The sequence below is a fragment of the Mustela nigripes genome, chromosome 4 (assembly GCF_022355385.1).
Source record: "Mustela nigripes isolate SB6536 chromosome 4, MUSNIG.SB6536, whole genome shotgun sequence".
Lineage (NCBI taxonomy): Eukaryota > Metazoa > Chordata > Mammalia > Carnivora > Mustelidae > Mustela > Mustela nigripes.
In genome coordinates this window covers 27,984,675-27,998,270 of record NC_081560.1, presented here as the reverse complement: position 1 = coordinate 27,998,270, position 13,596 = coordinate 27,984,675, and the positions used below count along the sequence as shown (strand labels likewise).

General features: G+C 39.4%; 1 protein-coding gene and 2 pseudogenes across 10 annotated transcripts in view; all 3 read right to left on the bottom strand.

The window, feature by feature from the left end:
- The window catches only part of CADPS2 (calcium dependent secretion activator 2), a 528,014-nt gene that overhangs the window by 218,747 nt on the left and 295,671 nt on the right, over window positions 1-13,596 (bottom strand). For all 10 annotated transcript variants that reach the window (XM_059396493.1, XM_059396490.1, XM_059396492.1 and 7 more), the window contains one exon: window positions 12,385-12,524. In XM_059396493.1, the coding sequence (XP_059252476.1) occupies window positions 12,385-12,524 (140 nt within the window). The remainder of the gene's footprint in view (window positions 1-12,384; window positions 12,525-13,596) is intronic.
- On the bottom strand, window positions 1,093-1,974 carry LOC132015261 (dynein light chain 1, cytoplasmic-like; annotated as a pseudogene).
- Window positions 1,920-3,691, bottom strand: LOC132015754 (kinesin-like protein KIF22; annotated as a pseudogene).

Sequence of the window (13,596 nt, the reverse complement as noted above, 5' to 3'; positions counted from 1 at the left end):
TCAGGATATATACACCATTTCCCCATCTGTCTTTGAGAATTTTCTTCCAAATAAAATCTAACAATGTGTTTAAAACTAGAAGGTTTTATTACAGCTCATGGGACTATAATTTCTTAAAATAACCTTCATTCTGATAACCACCATTACTAGTTGACGGCGCATCTGCAGGGAACAGGCACTGTGCCACACGCTTTAGGAGTACATCTCATTTCTCGCTCGGGACAATTCAACTTTAGAGTTCAGAATAGTGAGGCTATGAGAAGTTAAGGAATTTGACTAAGTTTGCCTAAAAATGACAGGGCTCCAGTTTGAACCCAGGTCCAACTCCAAAGCCTGTGCTCTTAACCACTCTGTACCCTGTGCCTGTTTATGGAGATGTCCTTAAAGAGAAAGAGGTGGCTTGCAAGTCATTTACCTGTTTCCATCCTACCCGAAGAATGTGAACTAATTCTACCTTATTTTCCTTAGGACATCAAGTTTTAGGTTTAAAATAAAATTGAAAGAAATTTCAGAGCTGGAAAAAAACAAAACATTTTTTAATGAGCTCAATATTCTGTTTTCAAGATGAGGAAACCAGGAAGGTACGTGACTACAGACCCAAGGCAACCTGCAGGCAGAGCTGGCTAGAGCCTAGGTCCCCCCTGCTACTCGGTAGCAGTCCTCATGGGTGCCTGAGAAGGAGCAAAAGAAAGTTGTCAAAGGTTGGGGGTGAGTTGGAAACGGTGCCTTATTTTATTCTTTATCCATTTAATTGTTAACGGGATTTCTTGCACAGCTAGTTAAATCACAGTGCAACAGGCTTAGTGTTTAAATTCCCAGAAAGACTTTATTAGAATCACATGGAGGACTGCTGCTCAAAAAGATTCATTTTCCCTTTTATGACCACTTTTAATCTGGGGGGCGCCTGGGTAGCTCAGTCATTAAGCGTCTGACTTCAGCTCAGGTCATGAACCCAGGCTCCTGGGATCAAACCCAGCAGCAGGCTCTGCCTCTCCCACTCCTCCTGTTTCCCTCTCCTGCTATCTCTTTGTCAAATAAATAAAATCTTTAAAAAAAAAAAAAAAAGGACTCCCTTTAATCTTTAGAGCATCCTTTTGGGATAAGGCAGGAAGAAATAGAGAAGAGGAATAACCTAGAGCCCAGCAAATTTCTCATCAGCTCAACTTATTATCAACTCATTTCACAGCCAGAGGAAGCTTAGTTTCTCTGCCATCCATTTCCGGACACGCACTTCTGAATGATACTCTTCCAAGTGCAATGGTTGCACGATGGGTGAGAAGTGCTTGAATAGTGAGAAGGCTAGTCTATCACATTCTCACAGAAACCTCAAGGACTGAAGGACTGACCCCCTCTCCCCTAGCCAAGATCAAGTACCAGGTCACCTTCAACTCTAGTATTGAACAAATTGTAGATAATGCCTATTTCTCCAATAGTTTTTTTTTTTTTTTTAAAGGAATGGATTTTGAGAAGATAACCTTTGGGGCAGAGAGGTACAGAACAGAAAATGCAAATGCAAGGTGTTTTACTAATTGTTTTATTGCCACAACTAATTTGTCCGGATACTGACCTGTACGAAACACAGTAAACGTTCAAAGATTGAGGGGTTCCCTGACACAAGGCTAAAGATTTCAGTCTCTGGTATTTGGAATTCGGGTGGCAATCCTTGTTTTTGGCTGGATCACGGGTATGTGATACAAGCCATGCTTTTAACCAGACTGAAATAGCAGAATGGCCAGTTGGCCCAGACAGAAGCGGATGAAGTGTTTGGTTTCATGTGTCACCCAACTACTGAAGTTCCTCCCTCCTCACCATGCAGGGCCGGGGGGGGAGGGGGTTGTACTCCTTAGTACGGTCTGCAGGTGCCTTCTCTACATCCTGTTTCTCTAATGCCTGAGCTGCACACTCCACGCAGTCCTGTTCTGTCTCCTCTGACATACTGGCATTGTTGATCATGGCCTTTTGGTCTCTCTCTCTTTTTTTTAAAGATTTTATTTATTTATTTGATAGAGACACAGGAAGAGAGGGAACACAAACAGAGGGAGTGGGAGAGGGAGAAGCAGGCCTTCTACTGAGCAGGGAGCCCAATGTGGGGCTCGATCCCCGGACCCTGGGATCATGACCTGAGCCGAAGGCAGACACCTAAAGACTGAGCCACCCAGGCACCCCTGTTCTGTTTCATCTTTTAATTATTTAATATTTATTTTTCCTTCTTTTAGAAGTGTCTCAACTCAATCATATACTTTCTTTAGGGTTTTATCAATAGTTAAAACACATTATTGCTGTGAGCTGGCCAGCTACTCCTGCCTGCACGCTGTACACATTAAGATACTCCTTCTCCAAATATGAAAACCCACAGCAAACACCATACTTGATGGTGAAAACGGGAAGCTTTTCCTGTAAGATCAGGAACAAGACAAGGATGTGTACGCTCACCACTTTTATTCAACATAATACTTTTTTTTTTTTCCCCAGAGTAAAAGCTGTATTTACATGACACGCAGTTATATGAGGATTTAAAAAACAAAACAAAAACATGGCACCGGAAGGAAAAGAGCTGGCAGTCAGGAGGGGCCTCAGTGCTGGCTCGCGGCAAGACCCAGGATGTTCGCCTTTAGGAATGACTCCATCTGTTTCCCGGATATGCCCTCCAAGCATTCCGGGCCCTCCAGCTGGCTGAAGGGGCCATGGAGCTCCCTCTAACCCACAATGAACTGGGCCTTCTTTTGGCCAATGCGCTGCAGGCTGCCCAGATCCCGGGCAGAGCCTTCATTCAGCAGATCTAATATTTTTGGGCGCCCATGAGCCAGTAGCTCCGGCTGATCTGTAGCTCCCAGTAGTCCTCAGCCTTCTCCTCTGGCTCTGAAGCATCCAGGGACTCCAGCGTTCTCTTCCAGCTTTTCTTCTTCAGGATGTGGATCTCAGCATTTGGGATGCTGCCTACTCCTGAATCAGTTGTAAGGGCATCACCACAACATTTTTGAGGGGCTTTGCTACCATGTCTGTGCGGCGGGCAAGCAGTCAGAGCATTGTGGGAGACGAGTTCTCTTTATCATTTGGGTCTACAGCCTCCTGGGCCAGAACCTTGGCTTCCAGTTCTTTTTGCTTCATCTTAAGCCTCTCAATCTCAATATGTGTTTGTCTGTGTCATCTTCAATCTCTTTCATGGTCGTTTGATAGTTCTCAGAGTACCAGTATTCCACCTCCTTGGTTGTTTATTTTTAGGTATTTCTTTTTTAAAGATTTTATTTATTTATTTGAGAGAGAGAAAGCACAAGCAAGGGGAGTGGCAGGCAGAAGAGAAAGGGAGAAGCAGGCTCCCCGCTGAGGAGGGAGCCCAATGTGGGACCTGATCCCAGGACCCTGGGATCATGACCAGAGCCAAAGGCAGTCACTTAACTGATTCACCAGGCACCCCTATTTTTAGGTATTTCTGATGCAATTGTAAATGGGATTGTTTTTTTGATTTTCTCTTTATACTACTTGGTTTTTGTGTAGAAGTGCAGCAGATTTCTGTGTATTTTGAATCTTGTAACTTTACTAAGTTCATTTATCAGTTCTGATAGTTTTTTGGTTGAGTCTCCAGGATTTTCCTCAATGTAGTATCATATCATCTGCAAATAGTGACAATTTTACTTCTCCCTTACCAACTTGGATCCTGTTCATTTCTTGTCTGACTGCTGTGGCTAGATATTCCCTGCTGATGAATAAGAATATTGTTGAACTAACCATACTACAAAAAAATCTACAGTTTCAACGAAATCCCTATTAAAATACCAACAGCATCTTTCATAGAACTAGAATACTAAGTTTGTATGAAACCACAATAATCTTAAATATTAATAATTTTAAAATGGACCTGAACAGACATTTTCTAAAGATACGAAAAGATGCTCAACATCACTCATCATCAGGGAAACACAAATCAAAACCCCAGTGAGATAGGACCTCACACCCCAGAATGGCTAGTATCAAAAAGGAGTAACAAGTGTTGGTGAGGATGTGGAAAAAGAAGCTGCACGCACTGTGGATAGGGATATAAATTGGCAGAGCCACTGTAGAAAACAGTATGGAGGTTCCTCAAAAAATTAAAAATAGAAATATCATACAACCCAGTAATTTCAGTACCGGGTACTTACCCAAAGAAAATGAAAATAGTACTTTGGAAAGATTTATGTAGTCTAAGTTCATTGCAGTACTGCTTATAACAGTCAAGAGATGGAAGTGACCCAAGTGTTGGATAAAGAAAATGTGGTATCTATATACAATAGCATATTATTCAGCTATAAAGAATGAGATCTTGCCATTTACAACAACATGAATGGATCTAGAGGGTATTATGCTGCCAAGTGAAATAAATCAGAGATGGTCAAACACCGTACGATTTTACTTCCATGTGGAATCTAAAAAAAAAAAAAAAAAAACGGAAAAAAACCCAGATTCTAAAATACAGAGCACAAACCGGTGGCTCCCAGAGAAGATGAGTGAAATAAAGAGGATTAGGAGGTACAAACGGCCACTTATAAAATAAATAAGTCAGAGGGGAAGAGTACAGCATTGCACAATATTGTAATAACGTTGTATGGGGACAAATGACTACATTGATCATGGTGTATTATTGATTTATACATTACTCCATGTTCTTCATGATTGGGTAATGTATAGACATGACTATACATTACTACACATTACTCCAATCATGAGGAGTATGGAGTAATGCATAGAATTCTGGAAGCTATGATGTACACCCGAAACCAATGGACTATTGTATGCTAATTATATTGCAATTAAAAAAAAATACTCCTCCTCTAAAAAATTCTATGAGGTAGGCTCTACTAACATTTTCATTTTGTAGGTGAGGAAACCGAGGCACACAGAGGTTTTATAACTTTCCCAAGATCCCACAGTGATCAAGTGGCACAGCCAGGATGTGAAGCCAGGTGGTCTGGCTCCAGAGTTTACGTTCCCAAGCCACGCTGACTCTTTAACTATCGGATGGACAAGAGTCCTTCAAAGCTCACCTTAAAGAATCCTCTCAAACGATTTCCCCAAAAATCAGATGTTTGGTACAACAAATTTACCTGTTTTTAATTAGAAGAAATTATTTGATCTTTAGCTTGATAACTGCATTCTTTCATCGTAACAGTAAAATCTGGAAAATAAAATTTCACCTATAGATGCATTATTCTATTTAGTATATTTAGTGTATCTCATTTCTGAAGTTGCATACATACCTTGTTTGTTTGTTTGTTTGTTTTTTAAGAGAAGGAGGGGGCAGGGTCAGAGGGTAAAGGAGAGGGAGAAACTTAAGCAGGCTCCACGCCAAGTGCCAGGCCTTACTCGAGGCTTGATCTCACCATCCTGAGATCATGACCTGAGTCAAAATCAAGAGTCGGACACTTAACTAAACCACCCAGGGGCCTCTATATCCATCTGTTTGTTTGTTTGTTTCTTTCTTTTTTTTTTAGTACCACTACTATAATCAGATTAGAAGCAATTCCATAACTATAGTGTATTTTTTTAATTAATTTTACATAAAAGCAACCTAGTGTTTCAGTCTTCGCACTTCCTTTTCTTGTCTTGAGAAGATTCAAATAAATGTCAAATAAATGTCTTATCTTCCCAGGTGTCCTTCCTTCCCCCACCTCTAGTCACTCTAAGCTCCGCACAGCGTCTCTGTGCAGCCACACCATGGGATGGGGGGACTATGCTCCTGGAGGGGCGAGGGAGGAAATGATCGCAAATCATAAAGTTCTGGGGACTCAAGGGGCCATTCAAATTCCCTAGTCGGTGTCCCCTTTAGCAATTGATGAAAGCAGGCCAGGACAGGTGTGATAACTCACCCAAATTAGTGATAGAACTGAGACAATAGGTACAGGTGTCCTGGCTCCAACAATGGACTCGTTCTATGCAAGGATCACTGTCTGTCTGTCCTCCACCGCACCACCATTCAGCTACACCTATCAGAGGAAGGAACTAAAAGCAAGTATCCCTATAAAGTCCAAATTTTTCCTGACCTTCCACAATGCTCACTTTACAAGCCCAGTATTTTGGCTTTATAAATTCAGTGTTAATATTTTAAAACTTCTGGATGCATGCAAAGAAACAAAAAGTACTACTTCGTCAGTACATATTACAAAAAGTTTATGGTAAGGCATCAATGGAGATGGAACAGACCTATTATAATTCTGTATTTTAACTGTTTATAAAATTATATAGTATTCCAAAATAGTTTTCACTATAGTTTTTTAAATGCCCCCAAATAATTAGGATAACCTATGGATATGGTCTGTGGCTCCTGAAAGAAAATTTTAAAAGACCTCATATTCCACTTTTAATTATTTGGCCTGATTTCCAGACAGGACACTGAAGGATATTTAAACAGCTAAAGAGCATAGTTATTGGATGCATGAAAGAGAAGAAAGTAATGTATGTTAAAATTACACCCTGGAAAAAATCTCAAGAATAAAAGGGTGTTGAGCAGAAAGTCACATTTAAGGTTAAAGTTAAAGGCAAACTAACTTATTACAGGCGAAATCAGAGAAGTTTTACAAAAGGAGTATATGTAGTTTAGTGATCATTAAAGCCATGCCTGAAAATGTTTCTACCATTATTACATAATTAGTCCCTAGTAAACTAAAATGAAAAATAAAGTTCTTGATGTAAATCAGCATACAGAAAGGGACACAAATATAAGGCATTTGGAAAAACAAAGTCAGCTTTATGGCTTATTCGTTTTATCATTCTACAACAGTTACACTGAGGTTTATAAAGCATCACAGACAGACTTCTCTTCTGAAAGCTGAAAGCTGCATGTGGGAAGAGAAGATTTATTAAGAACCTACCAAATACTTGGTCAGAAGTTTTGGCAAGGCAGTAAGAAGTGGGATTTCTATGAAATTAAAATAAGTCAGAATAAGGTAAATTCATATTGGGAAGGCAAACAGACCTACATGTAGGTTCAAATGTCAAAACATGGTTATTTTAGACAGGGACATGTAGGAAAATCATTCTAAAAGGTCAGCTTAAATTGGGAATCAATTTTTTTCCAGGAAATTAAAAAAAAAAAAAAAAAACTAGACCCATCCTTTCCATAAGGCCTGGACTCTCTAAGCAAATGTCACCTTGACAAAAGTTTAGATTTTCCTCCCTCTGTTCATGAGACTATCCCCTAACCTAATTGAAGATCATAAACCTTGAAATCATCAACAATGCAGTTTTATTAAGAGTACGGTCATTTCATTTCATGAACAAATGTCACATTTGACAGCACGACACCCCAGCGCCTAAATGCATGGCTGGTCAGCTCTCTGGGAAACAGGGGACCATGATAATGCAGCCAGCGTGGTGTTCAAGCCCTCCCTCCTGCTGGAAACTGAACTATGGTCTCTCCCCTGCAGCAAGAAACAGGACTCGTGCCTTCTTTTTTTTTTTATTTTTAAAGATTTATTTACTTATTTATTTGACAGATAGAGATCACAAGTAGGCAGAGAGGCAGGGAGAGAGAGAGGAGGAAGCAGACTCCCTGCTGAGCAGAGAGCCCGATGTGGGGCTTGATCCCAGGACCCTGGGATCATGACCTGAGCTGAAGGCAGAGGCTTTAACCCACTGAGCCACCCTTGGCCTAGTGCCTTTTAAACCTTTATGGTATAAATTAAAGAGAGACTTTTGTCAATGACAATTACGAAATATTTCAGTACCTCTGTTTAATCAACAAATATTTAAATAGCCAAACATGACTCTGCACAGAGAGAAACAGGAGATCTATAGGACAGTACTTTGGCCAACATTTTATCTTACCAGTTCTTAACTGTGACGAAACTCTCACACAGTTACACATTCATTTTTTCCCCATAAAATAATCAGTTGCATGAAGACCTCGGCTAGGTCCACGCTGTCTCCCTCTACGTATTTGCAACCATTAAATTTTCTTCTCTCTCCTAGAACTGTCCTAGGAGTCATTTGTTTTATTTAGGTCCATTTTATTTTACCTTTCTTTTGACTTAAAAAATTACATTTGAATTAGGAAAATGTTATTTAATAAAAACAGGAATAGTATTCTGAGATTTAAGTTAATACTGTTCCTCAGCCACTAGGCTATGCTAAAGGACAGTCCATTTGTTCAAAACAGTTCTGTCTTCAGGTATCCAAAAAAGGAGGAAAATAAATTCGAAAACTGAGTATGAATTATTTAACCTACCTAGTTACCTAGCTGGTAAGTCATTTAAGAGATGTATATGAGTTTATATAATTAGTTTATAAGACATATTCCAAACGAATAAGTAAAAGCCCTTTTTAAAAAAATCAAATCTATGTCATGTGGTAATGTACAGCTTGGTTTTAAAAACATGAAATCATCTTTGTTTATTTTTATACAAACTGAATGTATTTTCATTTACATGTAGTCAATCCTATTTTTAAAAAACTATAATGTCTAGTCATGGACTGATTAGTTATCAGAAACATGAGCTTTTTATCAGATATATTATTCTGCTTATAAAAAGGTTATTCAAAAATGCAAGAGAACCAAACACATTTATTTTAGATATTTTTCACATTAAATTTATACTCTATTTATATATATAAATTTATATCTTATTAATATAAATCATTAATAATTATTAATTATTAATAATATATCAATATATAATTAATATAGATTAAATTTACATCTAAATTTATACTCTAATTTGTGTTTAGAACCCTTTGCATTTCAACTTAGGAATGCAACTTACTGCTATTTTTTCCTTAAAACTCTAAAGAGCATACTACTATTTTTATCATCATTATTACATTAATACCTATCCTTGACTGCATACTGCACGGGGCACTGGGATTTAAATAAGCCTTAAAAACTCACAGGGTGGTTGGGGGCACAAAAAATAAACACTGATAAAATATATTGAGGGTGGGGCGTCTGGGTTGCTCTGTGGGTTAAGCATCTGCCTTCGGCTCAGGTCATGATCTTGGGGTCTTGGGATCGAGTCCCACATTTGGCTTCCTGCTCAGTGGGGAGCCTGCTTCCCCCCTTCTCTCTCGCTGCCTCTCTGCCTACTTGCAATGTCTCTGTCAAATAAATAAACAAAATCTTAAAAAATATATATATTTAGGGCCCACACAGGTGCTATATATATGTGATAAATATTCATTTACATGTTATAATAGTTCACATAAGAGATGCCATATTCCTAGAACATCCAACAGGCTTTTTTTTTTTTTTTTAAGATTTTATTTATTTATTTGACAGACAGAGATCACAAGTAGGCAGAGAGGCAGGCAGAGAGAGAGGAGGAAGCAGGCTCCCTGCTGAGCAGAGAGCCCGATGTGGGGCTCGATCCCAGGACCCTGAGCAGAGACAGAGGCTTTAACCCACTGAGCCATCCAGGTGCCCCAACAGGCTTTTTAAATTAAAGACCCAGAGGATTTCAAAGTCTGGTTCCCAAAAGTGCTTTGAAGATAAAAATCCATAACCTGCCCAATTTACTGTTTAATCCACTTGACAAGTCTATCTAAAAGAGGGGTTTGCCATATTTTAAAGATAAATTAATCTTTTTTTAACTTGACTTGCCTCTTTTTCAATTATTCATTATTCATCTGTTAATTATTCATTATAGGATGAATTATTGACAAAACACAATCCAGCCCCCAAACTAAACACTATTAATCTACTACTCATATTCTATTATCGCTTTGGCATACGATAGAGTACTTGGAAGAAAAAGGTTAGTGGACTTTCTCTTCTTAAATGTAATTAAATTCAGTAAAATCCATTTATGAAACACTGCAGAAAAAAGATGGATACAGTTATGATAGAGGTCAAATCATGTTTGCCCATATGCACAGGGGTGATATTTAAAATATTTATGTGTTCCCACAAGCTCTAAGGAACCCAAACAGCTGTTTGTGCTAAAGCACCTGTAGCTGCCATAGGGAAACACCACCATCACAGTTTGGAAACCTTTAATTCTGGTTGATCATCGTCATTATTATTATGTCCAAAACAGATATTAAATTAGTTTTTACAGAATTGCTATTATAGAATATGATATTCTTAATTAAGCCACATAAAATACCAACCAGCAGAATAGCACCACAGGTATTTTCAGTTCTAGAATTCCTTCCTTTTACATACTATAAACTAAAAAGATACCCGAAGGTCTAGAATTGCCTGTTGGTATCTTTTAGGAATGGCAGATACTAATTCATGTGGCTGGATCTAAAGCATTCCTGATCTGAATCCAAGGTGAGTTCTTGGGCTTTCCATATTAAATTGAGAGGCTATGATATATTCTCCTTAGTGATCCCCGTCACTGTCTAGTCTTAGATAGAAGTTAACTCCAGACCTACCTTGAGGTTCCTGACTTAGTCAAGGGCTTAGAGTTAAGATCTAAACCTGCTCTCCTTCAGTGCAAAGGATTCTTTAAAAAGTTTTTTAAAAAGGGAAAAACCACCCAAAAATAAAGTCTTAGCAGGGGGATGGATGGACCCACCTGCCCTGGAACATTCTATAGGAAGGAGTTGCCAAAGAGAAGAGCAGGGATTTCCACAGATGTGAAAGGCTGTAGAACTTGTCATGGGCCTAACCTCATGTTTAATCTTGGGCCTTGGGATACTCTGAAGGCTCCTGGGGTATTCACCAGGGTACAGGCCATTTGCAAATTAAGGACTGTGTTGGGATTATAATACACAGGTTCCAATGTCTTAAGGTGCCCTTCATCAAAAGAGATGGATATAAAAACAGTAGCAAAATAACTGAGTGCCTGGAATTTATGTTCCTTTATGCCCAAGTCTAGACTCTACTAGTTTCTAAGCACTTTAGAGTAGTAGTATTCTAACTTTCGATTCTCAAACCCCTCTAGGCCAGCTGCACCCAACTTGTTTTCATTGACCTGAAAATTCTTTCCAGAGCTCTTTCTTGCCTGTGAATGTGCTATGTCCCATGACTGGGGTGCCCTTCCTCTTCCTTGTCTACTTGAATTCATACTTCAAATTTTATCTCAAAAGTCAGGTGTGTTGTGAGATTTTCATGACTAACTGCAGCTAAAATCAGGTGTTTTTCCACCAGCTCCCATTCCTCTCTTACAGCACTTACTGTTCACTATCATAATTATTTGTATACAAGCCTGAATCCCTGACTAGCCGCTTCCTTTAGGCCCGAGAGGGTCTACCACTGAGGTTTGTTCTGGGAGGAACACAGTAAGTGCTCAATCCGTGCCTGCTAAAAAAATCCGTGGTGAGCAGGAAGACGGAGTAATGAGAAGAACTCTAAACATTAAATCCCAGAACTCCGTCTGCATTATGAGCTGACTCATGTTGGCCTTTAGTCTGCATTACTGCACCGAGTAATCTGCTACCCAAATTACGGTTTTCTTTCAAACAGTCCCCCTGAGCTGTTCTTCCGTCAGTGAACCTTGTTCTGACTCGGCTTACGTTGCCCATGCAAACCAAGGAAGCAATGTGGTCATTAGGCCCCGCTAGTCATCCAAAAAAGCCTTATCTTATTGACTGATCTGTTCACTCTGCCACAGGGCTGGTGATTCGGCTCCGAAGCCGGCAGACGACACGTCTCCGTAAGGGAATGGACTTTCTTAGGCTCTTGGGGTGGCTGCGAATCTCAGAGGGAACCACTTCAGACGTGCTTCTCTCCACTGTGAAAAAAGGTCACGTTCCTCACAGCCCTGTGCGGGGGTTTGACTGCAGTGAGTCCTACAGCATTAATCTGAGAAAGACCCAGGGTTTTTGTTTTTTTCTTTTTTTAAAAAACCAAACTCATTTTATTGTCTTGAAGAGTTCAGACTTGTTACGTCACCAACTACAAGGGAACAAGAGCCCTGGGTGAGATGAGGGCTGACCCCCGCCCATGGTAGTTCCCCGCCGACAGGCCCTGTGGTCCGGCTTCCCCCTCAGCGTCGGCTCCTCCGTTGTCGATGTGGCTTTCCACTCACACATTGCATGGACACTACAATCCTCCCTGAGAAAACTTTTCAGAGCCTCCTGAGTTAGATCTGAATGACATTTTAGCTTTAATATGTAAGTGTAACCATTTCCGGAGACCTGAATGCTATGCTTGTTTCAACCATCATTATATTTTGGAAAATATCTTTTAGAGCTTTCCAGCTATCACGACTCTTCATCGATATAAATGGGGTAGAATCCCACTGGGATCGATGACCGACATTATGTTAGCATGGACACCGTTATTTTAACTAAATACCCATGTGTTTAGATATAAAGCTGTCTGGGAGTTTAAAATAGTAAGTTGTCCCATAAATGTCATTTTGGGGGAAAATTCCATGATATACTGGCTCTGTCAGTAAATGGACAAAAGGGATACATTGAAATTAAACTCAGTAATTCAGGAGAAAAAGATGTCAAGTCCACACTTACCCACTATGTTTCATATGTGCTGGTTTATCCATTCGCACTGCTAATTTGATTTTTAAGTCAGAGTCCTGGCTATTTTTTGGAACTATCATACGGTGAAACTCCGCTGACTTGGAGCTATTAGAAGTTGGGTATAATATCACCTGTAAGAGACCAAAAAAAAAAAAAAAAAAAAAAAAAATTAAGTGCACAATCTAGTGTCTAATGATCGGAACGGAAATCTTTTCTATGTTTTCCTGTTTAAAAAGAAGGTATCGTGCCCAGATGTGTCTAAACCATTTGACTCCCACCACAACAGATGGGTTTTCAATACAGACTCATTTATCTTTTTGACAACTATGTGTTTTCATATTATCACGTAATGAGTTTTCTTCCTGTGTCATTTCATAATGAGGTAAGAGCGCAGAGGCTACAGTTGAATAGACAGTTGTGAAATACTTGTTAGACACCTATAATTTCAAGCTATTCTAAACTCCTCGGGACAAAAGTTCAGAAAGAAATATTTTCTGAAATGATAGATAGCATGTTTAAAAAAGTAAAACCAATTATTTTAGGCAGCAAAAATAGAACTCCTGTTTTAATATTTTCATTGTAAAACAGTATGAAAGGAAATCAACTCAATTAGTGATGGAGAAGACTGATATCCTAGCACATTTTCTGCCTTAGATCAATACCAAAGGATTTTTTTCCCCTGATGACATGTTTTCAAAACCATGAAGATAATATTAGGACAGAAACAAAGTAATTATTTTTAGCAAAACTTCCAAATTACCAAATGATTATTTCATAACTCGACTTGACTCTACAGCTTCACAAAGCCAACACAGAAGAAAAGCTTACTCTTCAGATATTACATGCCATAGACAAGCATACATCATCTTACTACACGTCACTTCATTGTTCTTCACAGAGCCTGCATTTTACATATTGAAGGACTGTGGGACCCTGCCTGAGTAGGCCTCCTGGTGCCGTTTCACCAACAGCATCTGCTTACCTTGCGTCTCTGTCACCTTTTGGTAATTCTCAAAATGTTTCAAATTTTTACTTTTTTTTTTTTTTTTAAAGATTTTATTTATTTATTTGACACAGAGAGAGAGAGAGAGAGATCACAAGCAGGCAGAGATACAAGTGGGGGGGTTGGGGAAGCACGCTCCCAGCTGAGTAGAGAGCCCAGTGTGGGGCTTGATCCCAGGACCCTGGGACCATGACCTGAGC